The sequence below is a fragment of the Mustela putorius genome, unplaced genomic scaffold (assembly GCF_011764305.1).
Source record: "Mustela putorius furo isolate JIRA1106 unplaced genomic scaffold, ASM1176430v1.1 tig00003909_pilon_pilon_pilon, whole genome shotgun sequence".
NCBI classification, from domain to species: Eukaryota; Metazoa; Chordata; class Mammalia; order Carnivora; family Mustelidae; genus Mustela; species Mustela putorius.
Window position 1 is genome coordinate 37,425,310 of NW_025422057.1, and position 21,054 is coordinate 37,446,363.

A 21,054-nucleotide genomic window follows, 5' to 3' on the forward strand; every position below is an offset into this window, starting at 1 on the left:
GGGGCTGCGAGGGCGCTATTGTGACGCGCATGGAGCGGAGCCAGGGATTGGTCAGCAGGGCGCGAGGCAGGCCGGGGGCTGTGGAAGCGGGCGGTGTTGGGATGAGAGCTGCACAACACGTGGGAGCCCTTGTGGGGCGGGGGGGTGGTGGTGGGGTGTCTGATAGTATAGTTGCGCTCCGTAATGTACTGACTAGGAGAGTCCTTCCCAAAACAGAGCTTTAAGGATTCTTGGATTGAAGACCATTGAAAAGAAAATGAATTATTTCCTGCCAAGGAAGAAATAGGGAACCGAAAACACCAAAACAGATAAAGGCGGCTCCGATTGCAGGATTTAGGGAAGGATTAACGGGTTTACTGAGGTGGTTCACATGATTATCACTTGGGCTGAAAACTCCCAGTCCCTGAAGGTGACCCAGAAGACCCAGGGAGAATGCAAAGTTTTCAGTCACAGGACACCTTAGACTACAGGGTGGGTGGAAATGGCTACCCGGTGGAAATTTTCTTGATATGTTATGGGGTTAGTAATTATTACCATTTTAATTTTTGGAGACTCTTCATAAATAGGAAAAGATGAAGGCATTCATCACAGGTTTAGCAGACCAAATTATTTTACAATCACTCGTTATATTGGGGGAATGCTTGGCATAGTGGCAGATTGAGTCGATGACAATAGTAAAGAGCGGTTTGTCAAAAGAAGCTGACTCCGGAAAAGAAAAATGGGTAAAGTAAAAGCAAGAGCGGTCAGAGGAGGTGAAAATGTACTAGGAGAAAATTAAGACAAAATTACAGAAAATGGGTCCTACAAAAATCAGGTGTTCTTCCTGGGTGGCTCAGTGGATTGGGTCGCTGCCTTCGGCTTGGATCGTGGTCTCGGGGTCCTGGGATAGGGCCCCGCGTCGGGCTCTCTGCTCGGCGGGGAGCCTGCTTCTTTCCCTCTCTCTCTGCCTGACTCTCTGCCTACTTGTGATCTCTCTGTGTCAACTAAATAAAATCTAAAAAAAAAAATCAGGTATTCTTAAGAAACCCCATGATGACTCCATTACAGCTCACACTGTATAAAGTCTGGTTTTGGAGAGAAAATGCAAGCAGCCAATCTGAGGCAAATATTAAAATTGTGTCAAAAAAGTAGTGCTTCAGAATGAAGACACCGTGAAGCCAGGTCCAAGAAGATATCTTCATGTTGTCCGTTAAGAGAGACTCAGCCAAACGGGCTCTCAAATCCCTTCAAGTCTGACAGTTCTCCATTATTCATCAATGATGCAATAATCTTTGATGGCTTCCCTGAATGAAAGACTAAGACCTTGGCCTGATTATGAACCTCCCTCTGGTTTTAGGAGTCATCACAGGTATCCACTATGCTTTTTTCCAGAGATGGGAACCAGCATGGTCACATGTAGACCCTCTTTCACAGTGAGGGCTGGAATTGCTCATACTGGCACCACAGATCCAGGCCTTTTCCGCAAATGTCCATCTCACCAACTGGAAAATGTTTGCCCACACCTGGTCTTCTTGGACCACCTCAGCTATAGGGTCTTAGGGGCCTCCATTCTTTTCACCTCTGTGTCCACAAAAGGTATCTCACCTACGCTCTGAAATCTAAAGAGACATGTTTGTTTGTTTGTTTGTTTGTTTGATTGTTGGGAGTACCTACAGAGAGATGCACCTTTAATGTTTGTGGTTTAAAAACAATTGAATTCACCACAAGTGAAGATCGCCCCAAGATGTACCCTCTCACAGAGACTGACTTGCCTTTTTATTCCCTGTTATTTATGTAAATAGATTATCACAAATATAATTCCTTTCAATAAATATTTTTAAGATTCAGATGCAGGCTCCTCTGTGGAAGCCACTCATCCATAACAAATGGTACCGAAGTTTGTATTGTCTGGAGTCTATTAAAATTATCCAGTTAATACCCCCTTGAAAGAACACTTTACCCATTAAGCTTTGCCCTCCCCCACAACCCACGCACCTTCCCCAGGAGAGTGCTAATGGGTAGGCAGGATCCCTGAGGCTCAGAGAAGGCTTTTATTCAAAGCCATAGTACCTGTCAGATAGCAATGAAGATTACAGTAGTTTACATGTATTGCACCTTCACTGTGGTTTGCACTGCTTCTGAATACTCAATTTCATTTAACATCATAGCAACCCAGCAGTAGATGTTACTACCATCACCATTTAGTGGAAAGGAACTGAAGTGCAGAGTCACAGACACCTACAGATGGCACACTGAAACACTCTGGTTCTGTGGTATGCACTCTTCACTCTTGAACCCAAAAGAGAGAGATCTTCTAGACTGGCTCACGAGCCCCTTTTCTGGCTTCCTTTCCCATTGAGAGAAGGAAAGAATGAAATAAAAGAGCAAATTGAACTGTCCAGCAGCACAAAGAGCCTGTCCAAATGTAATGTTTCTCCTTGAGGTCAGGTGCTCTAGTAGGCAGAGATTGAGGGATGAGATAACCCAAGGGGAATGAAGGCTAGTTCAGCAGTCACAACCTCATCTGAAGAATTTTCCTGACCAATACAGAAAAATACAACTTTGTGAAAGAGGTCAGTTGTATGGTAGTTAGAAATGTGGTCACTTCGTAGTATATGCAGATATTGAATTATGTCTACACCTGACATGAATACAAGGTTATATGCCAATTTTATGTTAATAAAAAAAAGAGAAATGTACTTTGAAGCAGCACCAGTGCTTCAAGAAGTAAGTCATCACCCCAGAAGGCGGGCCCCTTGGGTTATTTGCTGTCATTTCAGGGATTACTTCACAGTTATTTCAAACAGCACTTCATATTAAGAAGTGAAAGAGGAATTATGGCACCTCTCTGAGCTTAATAGTTACTTGCTTGAATTAGGTTTGTTTTTGTTTTTGTTTTTGTGGGGGTTTTTTTTTTTTTTGGCCTAGCAAAAGACTGCTTGTGGATTGGGTGATACTGGGCAGTCCCTTTGACCATCTCCTCATCAGGGCGAGCAAGAAAAAAGCCGTGGCTTGGACATTAGTGAACTAGTTCTCTCTGTTTTCATTCAGAGTTGTAAGCTTTTAGCTTGATTAGAAACTATGTACAGAAGATGCCTGTATACAAAACTATGTACAAAACTATGTACATTTAGATGCCTTCATTTCTGTGGGGGCTCAGGAGAGTCAGAAAACTTCACTTGGACCGCATGTGGTGCTTTTCAACTCTTTAAAAAGCAATTACTATATATTTATACAGTTTTTGAATGATGAACTATTTCATCCCAGGAGAATCAATGGTAAGTATTAAAGTTTGGGGATCAGAGAAGTAACAAAACGTATGATCATTTACATACATTTTTTGAAAGAATATTGCTTGCTGTGATACAAGATTGGATGAGTAGTTGTATCTTGATCCAGTTTTGAGGCCCTGGCTAGAAGGTGATTAGTTCTTCTGGAATGACCCATTACGTCCACAACACCAAACATCTCCCTTATCTGAATTGTATACTCTGGACCACCATACACCCATTCTGATTATGCCAGGGTCAAGGATCAGGTATCCTGGGATAGCCCTGAGAACCTAGAGCCTGGTGAAATTACTCCAATTAGCCAATCCTAAACCTGTTTGCCTCATCTAACCCTTTCTTTCCCGCAAAGACCAGAATAAAGGTGCTTGCCCACAGTTACCCATCGCTCTGCCTTTTGACCAAACTGGTGCTTCCCCTGAGTGGCGTTGGGTGACCTGATGTTTTCTCTGAGAGCTGTTGAGTACAGAAAACTCAAACCATTTTCTTTCTCTTGATCAGTGCCTGACCTCACCACACCTCACCCAAGGTACTATGGTGAAAACGACTCCTTCCCACTTCAACTTCTCTTTCAAAACCATCATGGTTGGGTGTGTGGGAGGGAGCTTGCACTGAGGTCCCTGTATCAGCCCCACAACTCCCCTGAATACTAACCCGTTATTAGGGAGCAGTCTCTCCTGCCTCCAATTCTTCACAGCAGACTTTGTGCTCCCCAAAGGCAAATGAGAAAGGAGCCAGTGTTGCCAAGTGATTCCTGAGCCTCACTACATATGGGGAAGAGGTGATAGGACAGAAGTGTGAGCAGAGGCCATGTGGATTCCAGTCCCCCCTCTGAGAGCTGAATATATGCTAAGCATTTTCATTATCTATGCTTTTCTCAGAAGGTTTTTTTTTTCTCACTTTTTTTCACTTGAGAGTTATTAAGCTGCAATGGTGTCCTGCTAACATGTACATTTTGACTACTTTATTTATAAAACAACAACAACAACAACAAACAAACCCAGATGTTATCTTACAAAACTGGAACAACTTTGAGATTTTTATCTTCATAATAGGAGTTCATAATGTTGAATTTCAAGGTTTTTGACCTATAACAGAAAAAAAAAATGGGGGACAGCAGTTGAGTAAAGTGGTTTGGTATATGGGTGGCAATGAGAGAGAGAGAGAAAAAAAAAAAAACAGTGGATAAGTCTCATTCTCTGTACAAGAAAGAAAAAAACAAAAATTACCTGTATCACAGTATCAAATCAAGAATCACTAAAATGTGCTAAATAAACTCTTGCTCTTCTCAGGGCATACCAAAAGGGGGGCCACATGGAGTACTATAAAGAAACCAGGGTCAGTGGCTTCACACTGTGGCAGCCTGGTTAAGCTGAAGGATATTGCCCAGAATTCCCTTCCCTGTGTGTTTACATCTGGGGGGGGACTCCCAAGAGAGATCTTGTGTGAGGTTTCAGGGAGCAGAATGGGCTGTTCCTTATCATCATCGGCGGGTGGCAGAAGCCAGCCTTATAGCTGCTATATCTACCTCCCCTATATTCTCCTTTAACTTCCCCAACTCCTGGGCCAGGAGTGTGTTTAGCTCAGGAAGGTCTTCTACCAGATGCCCACACTACCAAGGTAGAGGCAAGAACAGGGAGAGCTAAGGCAAATTTTAGCTTGATCTCTGACTTGAATTCCAGCTGTTCTGGCTGTCCCCGGCTTTATATCCATCTTCCCTTCTTTTTTTTTTTTTTTAAGATTTCATTTATTTGAATAAATAAACAAAGAGCAGAGACCTTGACACAGGGCTCAATCCCAGGACCCCAAGATCATGACCCAAGCCCAAGGCAGAGACTTCACCCACTGAGCCACCCAGGTGCCCCTCCATCTTCCCTTTTATTTATTTATTTTTTAAAAAGATTTTATTGGGCGCCGGGGTGGCTCAGTGGGTTAGGCCGCTGCCTTCAGCTCAGGTCATGATCTCAGGGTCCTGGGATCGAGTCCCGCTCAGCGGGGAGCCTGCTTCCTCCTCTCTCTCTCTGCCCGTCTCTCTGCCTACTTGTGATCTCTGTCTGTCAAATAAATAAATAAAATCTTAAAAAAAAAAAAAAGATTTTTAGTTGTGCTTATACAATAAATGCCTACTTAATGACATGGCTGAGTTCTCAGTGCCCTCCTGCTTTATATACTGAGAGAAATAAATCACCTGATCTAACAAGCAGTTAACTCTGCTGCTTTCCTGATATGCTTTCCCGGCATGCCCCTCACAGTGCCTGACACAGAGCTCAGTCTCATGACCCTGCGCAGGATCATGACCTGAGCCAAAATTGAGAGTTAGACACTTAACCAATTGAACCTCCTAGGAGCCCCTAGCAGAAATCCTTTTTTTTTTTTTTTTTTTTTAAAGAGTGGTCTTGGGGTTTCGGGTGGCTCAGTGGGTTAAAGCTTCTGCCTTTGGCTCAGATCATGATCCCAGGGTCCTAGGTTTGAGCCCCACACCAGGCTTTCTGCTCAGCAGGAAGCCTGCTTCCTCCTCTCTCTCTGCCTGCCTCTCTGCCTACTTGTGATCTCTGTCTGTCAAATAAATAAATAAAACCTTTTAAAAAAAAGTGTTTTTTGTATACGTTTTCCTAAAATTATGTATTTACATCAAATGTGCAATATATATCAACATACATGAAGAATTTCTATAAAAACATACCTAAAAGTGTTAACAAGGTTTCCTTCATGCTCCCACTCTTCTGAATATTGGGATAACCACCTGCAGTTATTCCTGCCCTTTGTCCTTTCTTCATAATTTCTCCTGTTAAAAAAACAAAAGGCTACTGAGTAAATCTGAAGATTAAATTGGCTTTATTAAGTGATTCATGAATCAAGCAGTATCTCATCGAGCAAAGAGTTACTCCAAGGAGTTTTACAAAACAGAAGGCTGTTATAAAAAGGAGAGTTAGGCAAGGAAGTCATTGGCAAAGGAAAATTGAAGGTTCATTGGAAGAAAATAAGAGTTCAGGGTGACAGTGGCTTTTTCTTTGGCTGAGCTGTAGCATTTTGCCATTGTTTGGGTTTGTTGCTGGGCAAAGGAACATTTTCCTTCTTCTTGGGAGGGTAGTAAAGTAGTGACATCTTCCAGTCGGGATAGGAAGGGATAACTGTTTGGGATAACTATTTGAGATAACTGTCTAGTGGTGGTAGGGGATGAGAGCTTTCTCTAGAAGTCTTCCCAACTCAAATTTTAGTTCAGGTTTCCTCTATTAATTTTCACATTTCTCCCGTTTGGGCAAGATCTGTCTCTAAAAGCATCACTGATCAAGAGTTACATTTCCCAAATTCAGTAGCCTTTGTTTCTTGGTGCCAAAAAGGACCTTTCCTGGGGCGCCTGGGTGGCTCAGTGGGTTAAAGTCTCTGCCTTCGGCTCAGGTCATGATCCCAGGGATCATGATCCCTGGGATCGAGCCCCGCATTGGGCTCTCTGCTCAGCAGGGAGCCTACTTCCTCCTCTCTCTCTACCTGCTTCTCTGCCTACTTGTGATCTCTATCTGTCAAATAAATAAATATTTTTTTCTTTTTTTATTTTTTTTTAAAGATTTTATTTATTTATTTGACAGAGAGAAATCACAAGTAGATGGAGAGGCAGGCAGAGAGAGAGAGAGAGGGAAACAGGCTCCCCGCTGAGCAGAGAGCCCGTTGCGGGACTCGATCCCAGGACCCTGAGATCATGACCTGAGCCGAAGGCAGCTGTTTAACCCACTGAGCCACCCAGGCGCCCCAAATAAAATCTTTAAAAAAAAAAAAAAAAAAGGACCTTTCCTGTGGATTGTTTCCTATGTCAGAGGGAAAATTCATGAACCAAAAAAAAAAAAAAAAAACAACCCTCGAGGCCACCTTTCAGTTACCAAAAAAAGTAGTAGGGAGAACTCTCAGGTGTTTTTTAATCAAAGTCTATATTTTATCAAGGTCACAAGCATTGGAAATCATCTCAAAATTCTGAGCAAGGATCACACTCCAAACTTAGGGGCTTCATTGTAGTGACTTCACTTGTAGGTCATCTGGGTACCCTTCTGAAACAAGTTGTCTCTTTCTGCTTTTACAGGTTTTAACTGCCCAATATAAGTGTTAATTTCATCGACTACCACCAGAATCTGAGGAACAATCCCTCATCAGAGAGAAAGTTCTTATGCTTCCTCAATGACCACTTGATAAGAACAAGGAATAAAATATTAAAGACTATGAGTCATTTGCCTTGTTATTCTTTTTTTTTTTAAGATTTTATTTATTTATTTGACAGACAGAGATCACAAGTAGGCAGAGAGGCAGGCAGAGAGAGAGGAGGAAGCAGGCTCCCTGCTGAGCAGAGAGCCCGATGCGGGACTGGATCCCAGGACACTGGAATCATGACCTGAGCCAAAGGCAGAGGCTTTAACCCACTGAGCCACCCAGGCGCCCCTGCCTTGTTATTCTTAATGCCTATGACTAGTCAACCTATATATATACATATATATATATGTATATATATACACATACACACACACACACACACACACACGCTTCCATATATATGCTCTTAGAAAAGAACAGTGAGGAGTGTCTGGGTGGCTTGGTCATTGAGTGTCTGCCTTAGGCTTGGGTCATGAACCCAGGGTCCTGAGCTAGAGTGCCACATCGGGCTCCCTGCTCAGCGGGGAGCCTGTTTCTCCCTCTCCCACTTCTGCTGCTTGTGTTCCCTTTCTCACTGTCTCTCGCTGTCAAGTAAAAAAATAAATCTTTTTTTTTCAAAGATTGTATTTATTTATTTGACAGAGAGGGACACAGCGAGAGAGGGAACACAAGCGGGGGTAGTGGGAGAGGGAGAAGCGGCTTCCCCCCTGAGCAGGGAGCCTGATGCGGGGCTTGATCCCATGATCCTGGGATCTTGACCTGAGCCAAAGGCAGACGCTTAATGAGCCACCCAGGCACCCCAATAAATAAAATCTTAAAAAAAAAAAAGAACAGTTATACAGAAAACTAAAATTACAGATGTGGCACCTGGGTGGCTCAGTTGTTAAGCATCTGCCTTCGCCTCAGGTCATGATCCCAGGCTCCTGGGATTGAGGCAAACATAAGGCTCCTTGCTCAGCGGGGATCCTGCTTCTCCCACTCCTACTCCCCCTGCTTGTGTTCCCTCTCTCGCTGTCTTTCACAGTCAAATAAATAAAATCTTAAAAAAAAAAAGAAGCTAAAATTACAGATATCAAAAAGATAATATGTTAGTTGTTATTGGAATGTATTTATTCTCTCTCTCCCTCTCTCTCTCTAAGTAATCTTTAGACCTAACATGGGGTTAGAACTCAGTACTCTGAGATTAAGGGTCCCATGCTCTACTGACTGAGCTAGCCAGGAGCCGTTGGAATGTATTTATTTTTGCATTTTGCATTTGTTTTTATTTAAGATTTATTTATTTTAGAGAGAGAACACTAGCAGGAGCAGCAGCAGAGGGAGAGGGAGAGAATTCTCAAGCAGATGCTACGCTGAGCATACAGTCTGATGAGGCCTCAATCCCAGGATGCTGAGATCAGGACCTGAGCTAAAATCAAGAGTTGGATGCTCAACTGACTGAACCATCCAGCTGCCCCTATTCTTGCACTTGCTAACAGACTAGATAATGGGGCACCTGTGTGGCTTAGTGGGTTAAGCCTCTGCCTTCAGCTCAGGTCATGATCTCAGGGTCCTGGGATTGAGCCCCGCATCAGGCACCCTGCTCAGCTTCCCTCTCTCTCTCTGCCTGCCTCTCTGTCTACTTGTGATCTCTCTGTCAAATTTTTTAAAAAAGAAAAAAAAAACAGACTAGATAATGTTCTGGACATTGTTCCAACCCAAATTATAAAGATACCATGTAGATGTGACTCCGAGAAACACAGATCATTGCCCAAATGCCATCCTTTTCCTCACCTAACACCCCAGTTCCACCTTCTCCCTGGTACCTTCCTCTAGATATTAACTTCCTTCCCCACCCCCTCAAAAGTGGACACCTTAAGTAGTTTTAGGAGGTTTCAGACTGCAGGAAGACGAAGAGATATGCTTCCACAAAGTATTTTATCTTCCTATTTAATAATAAGAAGAATATAAAAATAATTTTGGAATTGCCTATGGAAAATTTCGATTCTATTTCTGCTGGTACTACTACTACTCACAAGCCCGGCCGGTGTATATCTGTCCAGTGCTGTGAAACAAGAACTTGATGTGATCACTATTTCTCATAGTAACCTGAGAGATGGGATAGTTTTATCTTTACAGGTCAGGGATGTGTCTAAGATGTGAAAATGTGTTAAGGAAACCTAACTCAGAATTAGGAAGTCATGAAGGGAGGTCTCACACACACCACTCCTCACAGCTTGCAAAATCCAGCAGGAGGAAAATTTCCTCTCAGTTCAGTAACCAGTGAAAGGCCACCACTGCTTTGCCTGCAGCCAATGAATTCCTCGAACGGTCTTTTGTTTAATAAACCCCCTCCCAACTTCCTTCTTTCCTCTATAAAGTATGTTCTTCTCCACTGTTCTCTGTACTCGCCTGTGGTTTGCCATAGTGTGCTTGTCCCACATTGCTATTCTTCTTCCATTCCCGAATAAACTTGCTTTTACTGGCCAAATTCCTTACCTTTCTCTTTTAAAAGATTGACAGTGGTTATCCTGAATTTACTTATTTACTTTTTTTTTTTTTCTTAGGATTTTATTTACTTATATTACAGTGAGAGTGAGAGCATGAGCAGGGAGGAGGAGGCAGAGGGAGAGGGAGAAACAGACTCTGTGCTGAGCAGGGAGCCCAATGCTGGACTCAATCCAGAACCTTGGGATTGTGACCTGAGCTAAAGGCAGAGGCTTGAGTGATTGAGCCACCCACGCACCCATGGTTATCCTGAATTTAAACCAGTCTAACAAAACCCAAGTCTATGTTCTTCTTAAACTCTCTAGTAAATTGTACCTGGACATAGCCAGATCTCACTTTGAAGGGTTCCCTTATGCACAAATTACACTCACCGTAGTTTAGTTGCATAACAGTTCCTCAAAAACAGTGCAAATTTTAGTTACAACACTGTATCAACTGTAATTGCATAAAGTATAAACTTCACTCCTAGTTCTTCAGACCACAGATCACTATATAAATAAAGGGTGTGTATCGTGGTCGTGGTAAGTGACAAGTCATGTAAACTCTCTGAAAGTCTGCCAGTGGTCACTTTGAGTCTGTTGCTTAGCTCTCATATGGACAGAAAAGCATGTGATTGGGTCATCTTGTCTTCCAAAATAAACCTATGGGACATTTAGGGGAAAAAAAGGATGATCAAAAGAGGGAACTGATCAACAAGGACAAAAGTGCAGCAAATAAATGAAAAGTGTTAATGCTGGGAGTAAAATTGGAACTGAGCGTAAGTGGAGTTATATCCAAAAGAGCTGACGGGGAATGTTGATCATTGCTGTTGTCCAAGAGACTCCAGATCTGCAGCCAGAGGAACTTGTCCAAGGAGAACCTAACATAGGAAAAGTGTTTATGATGAAAAGGTTAAAGATGTCCTAAAAGAGATGATGCTGGCAAAACAACTTTATGCTGGGGATTTTTGAAGATATTTCTTTTTTTTTTTTTAAGATTTTATTTATTTATTTGACAGAGAGAGATCATAAGTAGGCAGAGAGGCAGGCAGAGAGAGAAAGGAGGAAGCAGGCTCCCTACCGAGCAGAGAGCCCGATGTGGGACTCGATCCCAGGACCCTGAGATCATGACCTGAGCTGAAGGCAGTGGCTTAACCCACTGAGCCACCCAGGCGCCCCTGAAGATATTTCTTAACATTGAAAGTGTGAATAATAAAATGTTGGAAGGTGATCCAAATTTATAAAGGAGTATGAAAATTGAGAGAAAAATTGAAAAGATGCTCTTTCTGTCATACACTATGCAATGAAAATAAGAGGCAAGCATTGTTTAGACTATTCCCAGTAAGGTTTTACAAATAAAACACTGTAATTCTCAATGTTTCTAATAAGTTACAGAGTACAAAAATAAATATTAGTTTTAATGTTGTTTTCATCTCCCAATACACTTAGAGCATTTTTAATGTTTTGGCAAAAATTTCAAAGATTAGAGAAATAATATTTTTTCCCCATAGACCCATAAGATTGCTTTGCATAATTTCAACTTGCATGGTCACTTTGACGGTTTCACGCTACTGTACAGAGTGAGGGACACACAAGCACACACACACACAGCAAAGAATCAGTCTGGCTTAAGAGGATCACTAGAATGGGTCCCAAGCATTCTGGGTTTCTGTGCAAGAATTTACTGTTTGGGTGACTTTGGAAAAGTCATTTAACTTCCTGGGCTGAATCTCCTCAACCCTGAAATAAGGGGTCTTAACAATGACTTTTCTCTTCTGGCCAGTCCGAGTCCTGCTAATTGACAACGAACAAGTTAATATTGCTAAGGACCTTCCTATTACCTTCTGAGAGGGTAGCCTGAGTCAGTCTACAATGCAGTCATGAATGTTGAATCTACAAATAAATCTACTGAAATCTGTAAATGCAATGAAAAGCATTTTGGCATTTCATGAAAATGTGAACTATAAAGTCTTCATTTTCTTTTTTTTTTAAAGATTTTATTTATTTATTTGACAGAGAGAGTTCACAGTAGACAGATAGGCAGGCAGAGAGAGAGAGAGAGGGAAGCAGGCTCCCTGCTGAGCAGAGATCCCGATGCGGGACTCGATCCCAGGATACTGAGATCATGACCTGAGCCGAAGGCAGCGGCTTAACCCACTGAGCCACCCAGGCGCCCATAAAGTCTTCATTTTCTATTAGGATGTTGGCTTACTTAGAGTCACAAAGTTGGTTTTCATTCGTCTTCACCATAACTGACAGAGGCCTCCATTTCTGTGGCTGAGCTCCTGTGAGCATGACTCTTCTGGTTCTGAATGTATTCAGGCAACTGTGCCCTTTAAATGTGGCTTTATGTTTATAAAATCTGAGAGGATGTCAACAACCCAACTTTTTTTTTTTTTTAAAGATTTTATTTATTTATTTGAGAGAGAGACAGTGAGAGAGAGCATGAGCGAGGAGAAGGTCAGAGAGCGAAGCAGACTCCCCATGGAGCTGGGAGCCCGATGTGGGACTCGATCCTGGGACTCCGGGATTATGACCTGAGCCGAAGGCAGTCGTCCAACTAACTGAGCCACCCAGGCGTCCCATCAACCCAACTTTTATATGGAAGGTCTTCTTAAGGATTAAGAAATGCAATTACCTACTCATTTTGTTTTATTTTTATTTTTTTAAAGATTTTATTTTTAAATAATCTCCACACCCAACGTGGGGCTTGAATTTACAACCCAAGGGGGCAACTGGGTGGCTCAGTGGATTAAGCCTCTGCCTTCAGCTCAGGTCATGATCTCAAGGTTCTGGGATCGAGCCCCACATTGGGCTCTCTCCTCAGCAGAGAGCCTGCTTCCTCCTCTCTCTCTGCTTGCCTCTCTCTGCCTACTTGTGATCGCTGTCTGTCAAATAAATAAAATCTTAAAAAAAAAAAAAGAATTTACAACCCTCAGAGATCGAGAGTCACATGTTCTACCTACTGAGTAAACCAGGCACCCCATAAAGTACACCTTTATTTTTTTTCTTTTTTTGTTTGTGTGGGTTTGTCTTTTTTTTTTTTTTTAAGTCATCTATCTGCCCATTGTGGGGCTTGAACTCCTGACCTCAAGATCAAGAGTCACATGCTCTACTGACTTGAGCCAGCCAGGCGCCAGCTCTACTCATTTTAAAGCAGTTTACTTTAAAAAAAAAAAAAAAAAAAAAAAAAAAGTTAGCTTTCATTTACTTATCTATTCAATACTACTTGAGTCCGTCCTTCAGGCAGGAGACCATCCCAGCTGTTCTGGATACTCAGAGACTAAGCTAAACTTGGTGCCCGCCCTTGATTACTGGTGAGCAAAAAGATATTTAAACCTTGTTAAATAAAACAGGATAATTCATTTAAAAACACATTAACACCTATAGAAAAAGCATTTCTGGCCATCAGCAAAAATTTAATGAGAACTTATTTAAGACCTGTGCTTTATGGTATGGAAGACAAAGAGAATTAAATTGTTACATCTTTGCATTTAGAGAGCTTACCACCAAGCCAAGATTTTCGTTCTTTTCTGAAAAGGCAAAATTTATTTCTTATCAGTGTTTCTTATACATTATGTCTTTTCAGAAAAGAATAAAAATTCTCAGGAGCCACATTAACTAAAAAGACTTTGAGAATAGAAAAACTGAATCACATAGTAATAAGATACAATGATTACTATAAAAACAACTCTAGGGGTGCCTGGGTGGCTCGGCCAGTTACGTGCCCATTGAGCTCAGGTCATGATTTCAGGGTCATGAGATCGAGCCCTGTGTCTAGCTCCATGCTGGGCACAGAGCCTGCTTAAGATTTTTTCCCTCCCTCTCTACATCTCCCCCCCTACCCTAGCTTCGTTCACACTCTCTCTCAAAAAACAAACTTAAAATAAAAATGAAAAAACTCTAATCTTTATCTAAAATATATATTGAGCTGCTGATACGAAACATAAAGTATACTAAGAACTGTGAATAAAAGCAAATCACAGTTAAGACCTAGAGCAAAAGTCAAGGGCAAAACTTGATGATGCCTCATTTAGCTCCTTCACCTTTCTTTCTGTACCTGAGATGTCAAATCTCTGTGCTCTTCACAAATGAGACTTTATAAAAATTGCTTTCAAATCCTATTCATTGGATCACAGTGATTTCTGTGTTAAACAATCCATTTTGGAATAAACTTTCACGGGGTGACAACTGGAGTTAGAGGAAGTCTCTTGGGCCTCCCTTTGAGAAATATTACACCCACAGAGTCAAAGTAGATAGCTAACAATTAGCCTGCCCTGCTCTCTGTATTCAAGTGAAACTCCCTAAAGGAAGCCCAAGCTTATTCTGAGTATTTCTAACTGGCAAGACTTAGGTAACAGGTTCTAGCCCTCCAGGCAGTGTGAAGAAAGCCAGTGACTTAGAGCAGAGACAGAGCCACAAGAGACGGCCCTTTCAAAGTGACAGTTGAAGATAGTAGCATTTCAGTTCCTCCCTTCTTAGCCTAAAGGTGCACTGTGTGATAAGGGGGCCATTTACCCACACAGCTCGGTTGAGCACCTGAAATGTGTGGCTAGTGGGACAGAGGACCTGACTTTTTAATATTCTTTTATTATTTTTTAAGATGTTATTTATTTGACAGACAGAGATCCCAAGTAGGCAGAGAAGCAGGCAGAGATAGAAGAGGAAGCAGGATTCCCGCTGAGCAGAGAGCCAGATGGGAGGCTGGATCCTAAGATGCAGGATCATGACCTGAGTTCAGCTTAGCAGAGGCCTTAATCCACTGAGCCACCCAGGCACCCCTGGGTTTTATTTTTTAAAAGTAATCTCTACACCCAACGTGAGGCTCAAATTTATGACCCCAAGATCAAGAGTTACATGCTCTACTGACTCGGCCGGCCAGGCGCCCCTGACTTTTTTAAAAAATTAATTTGTTTACTTACGGGGGGGCGGGTAGGGCAAGGAGCAGAGGGAGAGAGAATCCCAAGCTGACTCTGAACTCAGTGCAGTGCTCAGTGCAGAGCCCAATGTGTGGCTCATTCTCAAAACCTTTAATCTCACGACCCTGACTAAGATCATGATCTAGGCTGAAATTAAGAGTAGGACACTTAACTGAATGAGCCATCACCCAGGCACCCCTGACTTTTCATTTCAATTATAAAATACACACCATAAAGTTGACCGTCTTAACCATTTTCTAAAATCAGTAGTATTGGGGCGCCTGGGTGGCTCAGCTGGTTGGCATTTGCCTTCAGCTCACGTCGTGGTCCCAGGGTCCTGGGATGGAGGCCTGTGTCAGCCTGTGTCAGCCTGTGTCAGGCTGTCTGCTAAGCAGGAGCCTGCTTAGAACTCTCCTTGCTGCTCCCCCTGCTTGTACTCTTAAATAAATAAAATCTTTTGAAAAAAGTCTTTAAAAGGGGCACCTGGGTGGCTCAGTGGGTTAAAGCCTCTGCCTTCAGCTCAGGTTATAGTCTCGGGGTCCTGGGACTGAGTCTTGCATCAAGCCCTGCATCAGGCTCTTTGCTCAGCAAGGAGCCTGCTTCTTCCCTCTCTCTCTGCCTGCCTCTCTGCCTACTTGTGATCTCTGTCTGTCAAATAAATAAACAAAATCTCTTAAAAATAAATAAAAAGCCTTAAAAAAATCAGTAATGTTAAGTACATTCAGTGTTGTGCAAGCAAGCTCCATAGTCTTTTTGTCTTGAAAGCCTGAAACTCTATACATAGTAAATAATTCCCCATTTCCTGCCTCCCCACAGTCCCTGGCAACATCACCATTCTTCTTTCTGGTGCTATGAAACTGAGTACTTTTGATACCTCATCTATGTGGAATTATGCTATATTTGTCTTTTTGAGACTGGCTTCTTTCATGCAGCGTGATGTCCTTGTTTCATCCATGTAGTAGCATGTCTTAAATTTCCTTCTTCTTCTCCTCCTCCTCCTTTTTTTTTTTTTTTTTTAAGAGAGAGCATAGCAGGGAGGGGGCAAAGGGAGGAAGAGAGAGGGAATCTGCTGAGCTCCAGATGTGGGATTCAATCTCAGGACCGAGATCATGACCTGAGCCAAATATCAAGAGTTGGGATGCTTAACTGACTGAGCCACCCAGGCACCCCAGAATGTCCTTCTCTTTTAGGGCTGTTATGCATCTATCAATGAATTGGGTTGCTTCCACCTTTTGACTGTTGTCAAAAATGCTGCTATGAACATTGGTGTACAAATAGCTTTTAGATTTTGCTTTCAATTATTTTGAGTATATCCAGAAATGTAATAGCTGGATTACATGGTAATTCTTTTTTAATTTTTTTAGTATTTGCCATACTGTTTTCCATACTGGCTGTACCATTTTGCATTCCTGTTGGCAACACACAAGAATTCCAATTTCTTCGCATGTTTGCCTTAATTTAAATTTAAATACTGATAATTCAGTTACTGGAAAACTTTTAACTATGTTTGGAACAACATGGATATGTGAATCTACTTTTTTAACTGTAAGTTTTACAAAATATAAATAATATTCCCAACACAAATTTAACATCTGTATTCAGATGTGTTGTTCAGTAGAAAATACACACCAGGTTTCAAAGATTTAATCCAGTAAAAAATAATAAAATGTGTCTCATTGATAATTTTATATACTGATTACATGTGAAATAATATTTTGGGAGTGTTGAAACAAACAAAAACATAAAATTAATTTAACCTATTTCTTCCTACTTTTGTAAATGTGGCTCCAAGAAAAATTTTAAATTACTTATAGGGCTTACATTCTACTTCTATTGGATAGCACTACTGTAGAGGTAGCCTCCACTTTAACATAGTGACAATCACCAGATTCCAGAAGATAAACTCTTCCCGGGGTCCCAATTGTTTTTTTTTTTTTAAAAGAAATTAAAATAAATAAATAAATAAATAAATAAAATAAATACATAAAATTTTTTATAAAGACCCTGAGGACCCCCCCCCCCAAAAATCAGGCTCTCTGCGCAGTGGGGGAGCCTGCTTCCCCCTCTCTCTCTGGCTGCTTCTCTGCCTACTTGTGATCTCTGTCTCTGTCAAATAAATAAATAAAATTTTTTTTAAAAATAAATAAATTAAAAAAGAAAGATTTTATTTATTTGAGAGAGAGAGAGACGGAGAGCACAGAGGGACCGGGAGAGGGAGAAGCAGACTCTGCAATGAGCAGGGAGCCTGACAGAGGGAGATCATCCCAAGAACTGGAAATCATAACCTGAGCTGAAGGCAGACGCTTAAGCACAACACAGCCAACCAGGAAGCCCCCCTCCCACCCCGCCCACCCTCACCAGTTGCTTTAATATTTGTATCATCTGCCCTTAATATCTTAATACATCTATCTTTCTTTTACTGCAGGAGGATTCCCTGAAAGCCCCTCACCTTTTTTTAAGATTTACTTATGAGAGAGAGAGAGCGCGAGCGCGCACACCCAAGCGAGCATGAGGTGGGGAGGGGTAAAGGGATGGGGGAGAGGAATTTTAGCAGACTCCGTGCTGAGCAAGGGGCTTGATATCAGGAGCCTGAGATACAGACATGAGCCAAAACCAAGAGTCTCTTGCTTAACCAACTGTGCTACGCAGGCCCACCCTGAATGACACTTTCTATTCACTGTTGCCACAAAAAGCCAGGCCGTTATACCCATTTCCCTAGCGAGTATCTGGTGTTCAGTTTTGGTATCCTATTTTCTATGTTTTGTTGGTCTATCAGAACCTATGCCTTCCATTGCAGAGTCCTCCTGTTTGTGGTGGGGGGTGAGTAGGGGGGGTGGGGGGGGCGGTGGTGCTGGCAGATGCATAACACCTCAGCAAGGAGAGCTCAGGCGGTATGTTAATGTGTTTACAGAAGAAAAGAGGCAGTTTCTTTCTTTAATTTGACAGTGCTGCCTGACAAAACTTCTGTACGTTTTGTGGTTTTTACCACTTACAGCTTATTTCCACTCTGAAAGTAGTCATAAATCCTGGACTGACTGACTTCCATATGACAACAAAGTAGTGGGGCAGTACATGGATGAGATGTGGTCACTTTCAGTGACTGGGGGCTACATGATAGAGAGGTGTGTAGGGAGCCAGGAAGAAACCCTGTCATGCTGGGATGGGAAGAACCAAAAGCTAGATTTGAGACAGTAGAGTTGTGGTTGTGAATGTATTTACCTCTCATACCAGAGTCACTCAGGATATAATAGCCATCACTACCACTCCAGTGCAAACAAACAAACAAACACCTCTTCCATGGAGGATAATTGTTCATAAATTTTTTAAAAAGCTTTATTTATTTATGTAAGAGAGCGAGCAGGGGCACAGGGGTAGAACAGAGAGGGAGGGAGAGAAAGAATCCTCAAGCCAACTGCAGGCTTGCTCCTGAAATCATGACCTGAGCTGAAACCAAGAGTTGGACGCTCAATCAGATGCTTAACTGCATGAGCCACCCAGGTGCCCCAATTCACAATTTTTTTTGAATAAAATTTTTATTTTGGGATCATTTTAAATATACAGAAAAGTTGCAAAGATAGTACAGGGAATACCTGCATACCTTTTACTGTTTTTCCTATATTCGATGTGTGATATAAACATGGCACATTTAACAAAACTAAGAAATCCACACTGGGTGCTGGGTGGCTCTGTCAGTTAAGTGTCTGCTTTGGGCTCAGGTTATGAGCCCAGGATCCTGGGAGAAAGTCTTGCATTGGGCTGTTTAGTGGGGAGTCTACTTCTCTCTCTCGCTTTACCTCATCCCCCTGCTCATGTGCTCTTGCTTTCTCAAAAATGTAAAAAAAAAAAAAAAAGAAAAAAGAAAAAAGAAAGCGATTCATATTGGTAGAATACTCTTAAACTATAGACTTTAATTTGATTTTACCATTAATGTCCTTCTACTTTTCTGGAACCCAACACACAAGCCAAACTGCATTTATAATGTAAGCTTTTTATATACAAAGATCTTGCCCCATTTTACCATTCACATTAATGTTTTTACTTCTTGGTACAGGCTGTAAGGTTTTATTTTTGTGTGTATGCTTACTTATAATTCTGAAATACGTGTTTATTCATACTGGTGGTGCCTACCAATGACTACCAGACATAGTTGTGGTCAAACAATGAAGGGTTATTAGCTGCTGTAGTGAGGGAAGACCTCACCCCAGGGGGAGTCTCAAGATGGGGATGTTAGAGAGGGCTCATTATAGTATACGGGCTTCTGTTAGATGATCTGGGGGAGGGTCCAAGGAAACAGGTTTTGTTCTGGTTCAGTCAGAAAGCAGGAGCAATTCAAGGACTAGCTTAATTTTTATCAGAAAGCAGGAGGAATTGGAGCAGGGCTAGAGTTGTCATTAAAGCAGTAGTCACTCACGTTAGCTGGGGATGGGATGTTTGGTCATCTCTGTGCTTGCACAGTGTCTGTTTTTATCTGTTCATGCAGAATTAAAGAGGTCTTATTTTCTTCTTCTTTGTCAGAGAGAGAACTCATTCTAACGTTAATATTCCACGGCACTGCTTACGGCATTGCTTACGTTCATCAGGGCATCCAGGCCAGCTCCCAACCGTGGCTCTCAGAGCTGCTTTTCTTAGCGCAGCATCTGATCATAATTAAGACAGAAAGCAACAGAAGACTGCTTAGCAGCTTTTGCTACAGAAATGGCAACTCTGGTCCGCGATACTGCTAATTCCAGCTGTGTACATGTGCTTAACGAGCAACTCCCCATCAAGGGCTGACAAGTTCAGTCTGTCTCGTTTAGAGCAAAAACACGGGTGGCCTGGATGTAATAGGAACTCAAATGACATCGAACTGGAGCGTTTCTCCAGCAACGAACATTCTCGTCCCCCCACCCCCCCGCCTTGTCTCTGAGAACCAGGCCAGAGGGCCAAAGCCCTGCCCTCCGGGAGAACCGGGTGCCAGGAGAAGCGACCCGATAGTGCGGAGTAGCGACCCAAGAGCCGGGAGCACAGCCCGCGCCGGCTCCTCAAACTCCGCCCTTGGGAGCCGCCTTTATGTCTCCGCTGTTCTCGGTTCCTTCTTTCTCCCTCGGCAGGAAATGGCTCCCATTTTCTCCTCTCACGGTGGCCTTCGACCCAGGCGTCTTTGGGGCTCATTGATTGGGGTGCTTTTCAGTCTGTACTTTCCGGGGCTCAGGATTGCTCTGCCGGCCGCTGCCCTCCGGCCCCCCTCCGCGGGTCCCGGATCCCGCACACCCTGGGCGCGCCACTCTCCACTCCCGGCCGGGCGCGTCACAATGGCGCCTTCGCGGCCTCGCCCGCACCCAGCCGCGCTCCACTTCCAGCCCCATCTTCCCGGAGAGGTGGGGTTCTGCGGGGAAACAGGCCGGCGGGTGCGCGGGCTCCCGGGCTGTGGCTCCTGGGTGCTGGGTACAGGGCCGAGCGGGGACCGAGCAGGGACCGAGCAGGGACCGAGCAGGGACCGAGCAGGGACCGAGCAAGCCCAACATGGCGTGCGCCTGTCGGGCGAGAGTTGTGCACTCGGGCCTGCGCTGCGGTAGACCCCGCCCGGCGGAGGCCCCGCCCAGGGCGCGCTGCCAGGGGTTTCCATGGTGATGGCAAACTAGCCTCAACTGCCTCAGCTACTACTGCCAAGCTCCCCGCGTTCCACCCTCCTCTAGGTGCTCAGAGGGACGATCGAGGTGCGGGATGTGAAGAGCGGGAGCGTGGAGACTCGGATCCCGAGGTGAGGGGCGGGACCGGCGGCGGGTCCGAGGCTGAGGGCCGCACTACTGGGACCCACCGAGAACTGGGCCCTTGAGTATGGGGACAGTGTGTGTGTATGTGGGGAGTCGGGGGGGGAGGATTCGTTGTAGAGGGAGCCAAGATTCTTGGCTCCAGTGGGGGGGAATCGCCAGTCCATCTGGGAAGATGGAGATGAGGGGATCTAGAGGGACTGAGTTTGAGGAATCCCTTTCTTAGGCCAGGGATGGCGGGGGAGTCCTAGACCCGCAGATCTGAGACGTCTGCGCCAGCCTGCAGGGACACCTTTAAGGGTAGTGAGACGTGGAGGGGTGGGGGTGGGGGCTCTTAATTAAAGGCAGTACATTCACATATTTCAAGAGTCACAAACTTGCACAAGGCTTTATTACTCAAAAACTTTTCTTTCTATCGCCATTTCCTGCCTCCCTGAGGAAATAATTTCCAACCTTTAAACTTGTCTTATCCAGAAATTTTACTTCTTCCTCTTTTATCTGCATCTCTTCTCTGTGCTCT

General features: G+C 43.4%; 1 protein-coding gene across 1 annotated transcript in view; it reads left to right on the top strand.

Moving 5' to 3' along the window:
- The first annotated feature begins 29 nt into the window (after positions 1–29).
- LOC101686723 overlaps positions 30–21,054 on the top strand; it is a 28,198-nt gene continuing 7,173 nt past the window's right edge. The window contains exons 1-2 of the mRNA XM_004749720.3: positions 30–119; positions 19,769–20,524. Of these exons, the coding sequence (XP_004749777.2) occupies positions 30–119; positions 19,769–20,524 (846 nt within the window). The remainder of the gene's footprint in view (positions 120–19,768; positions 20,525–21,054) is intronic.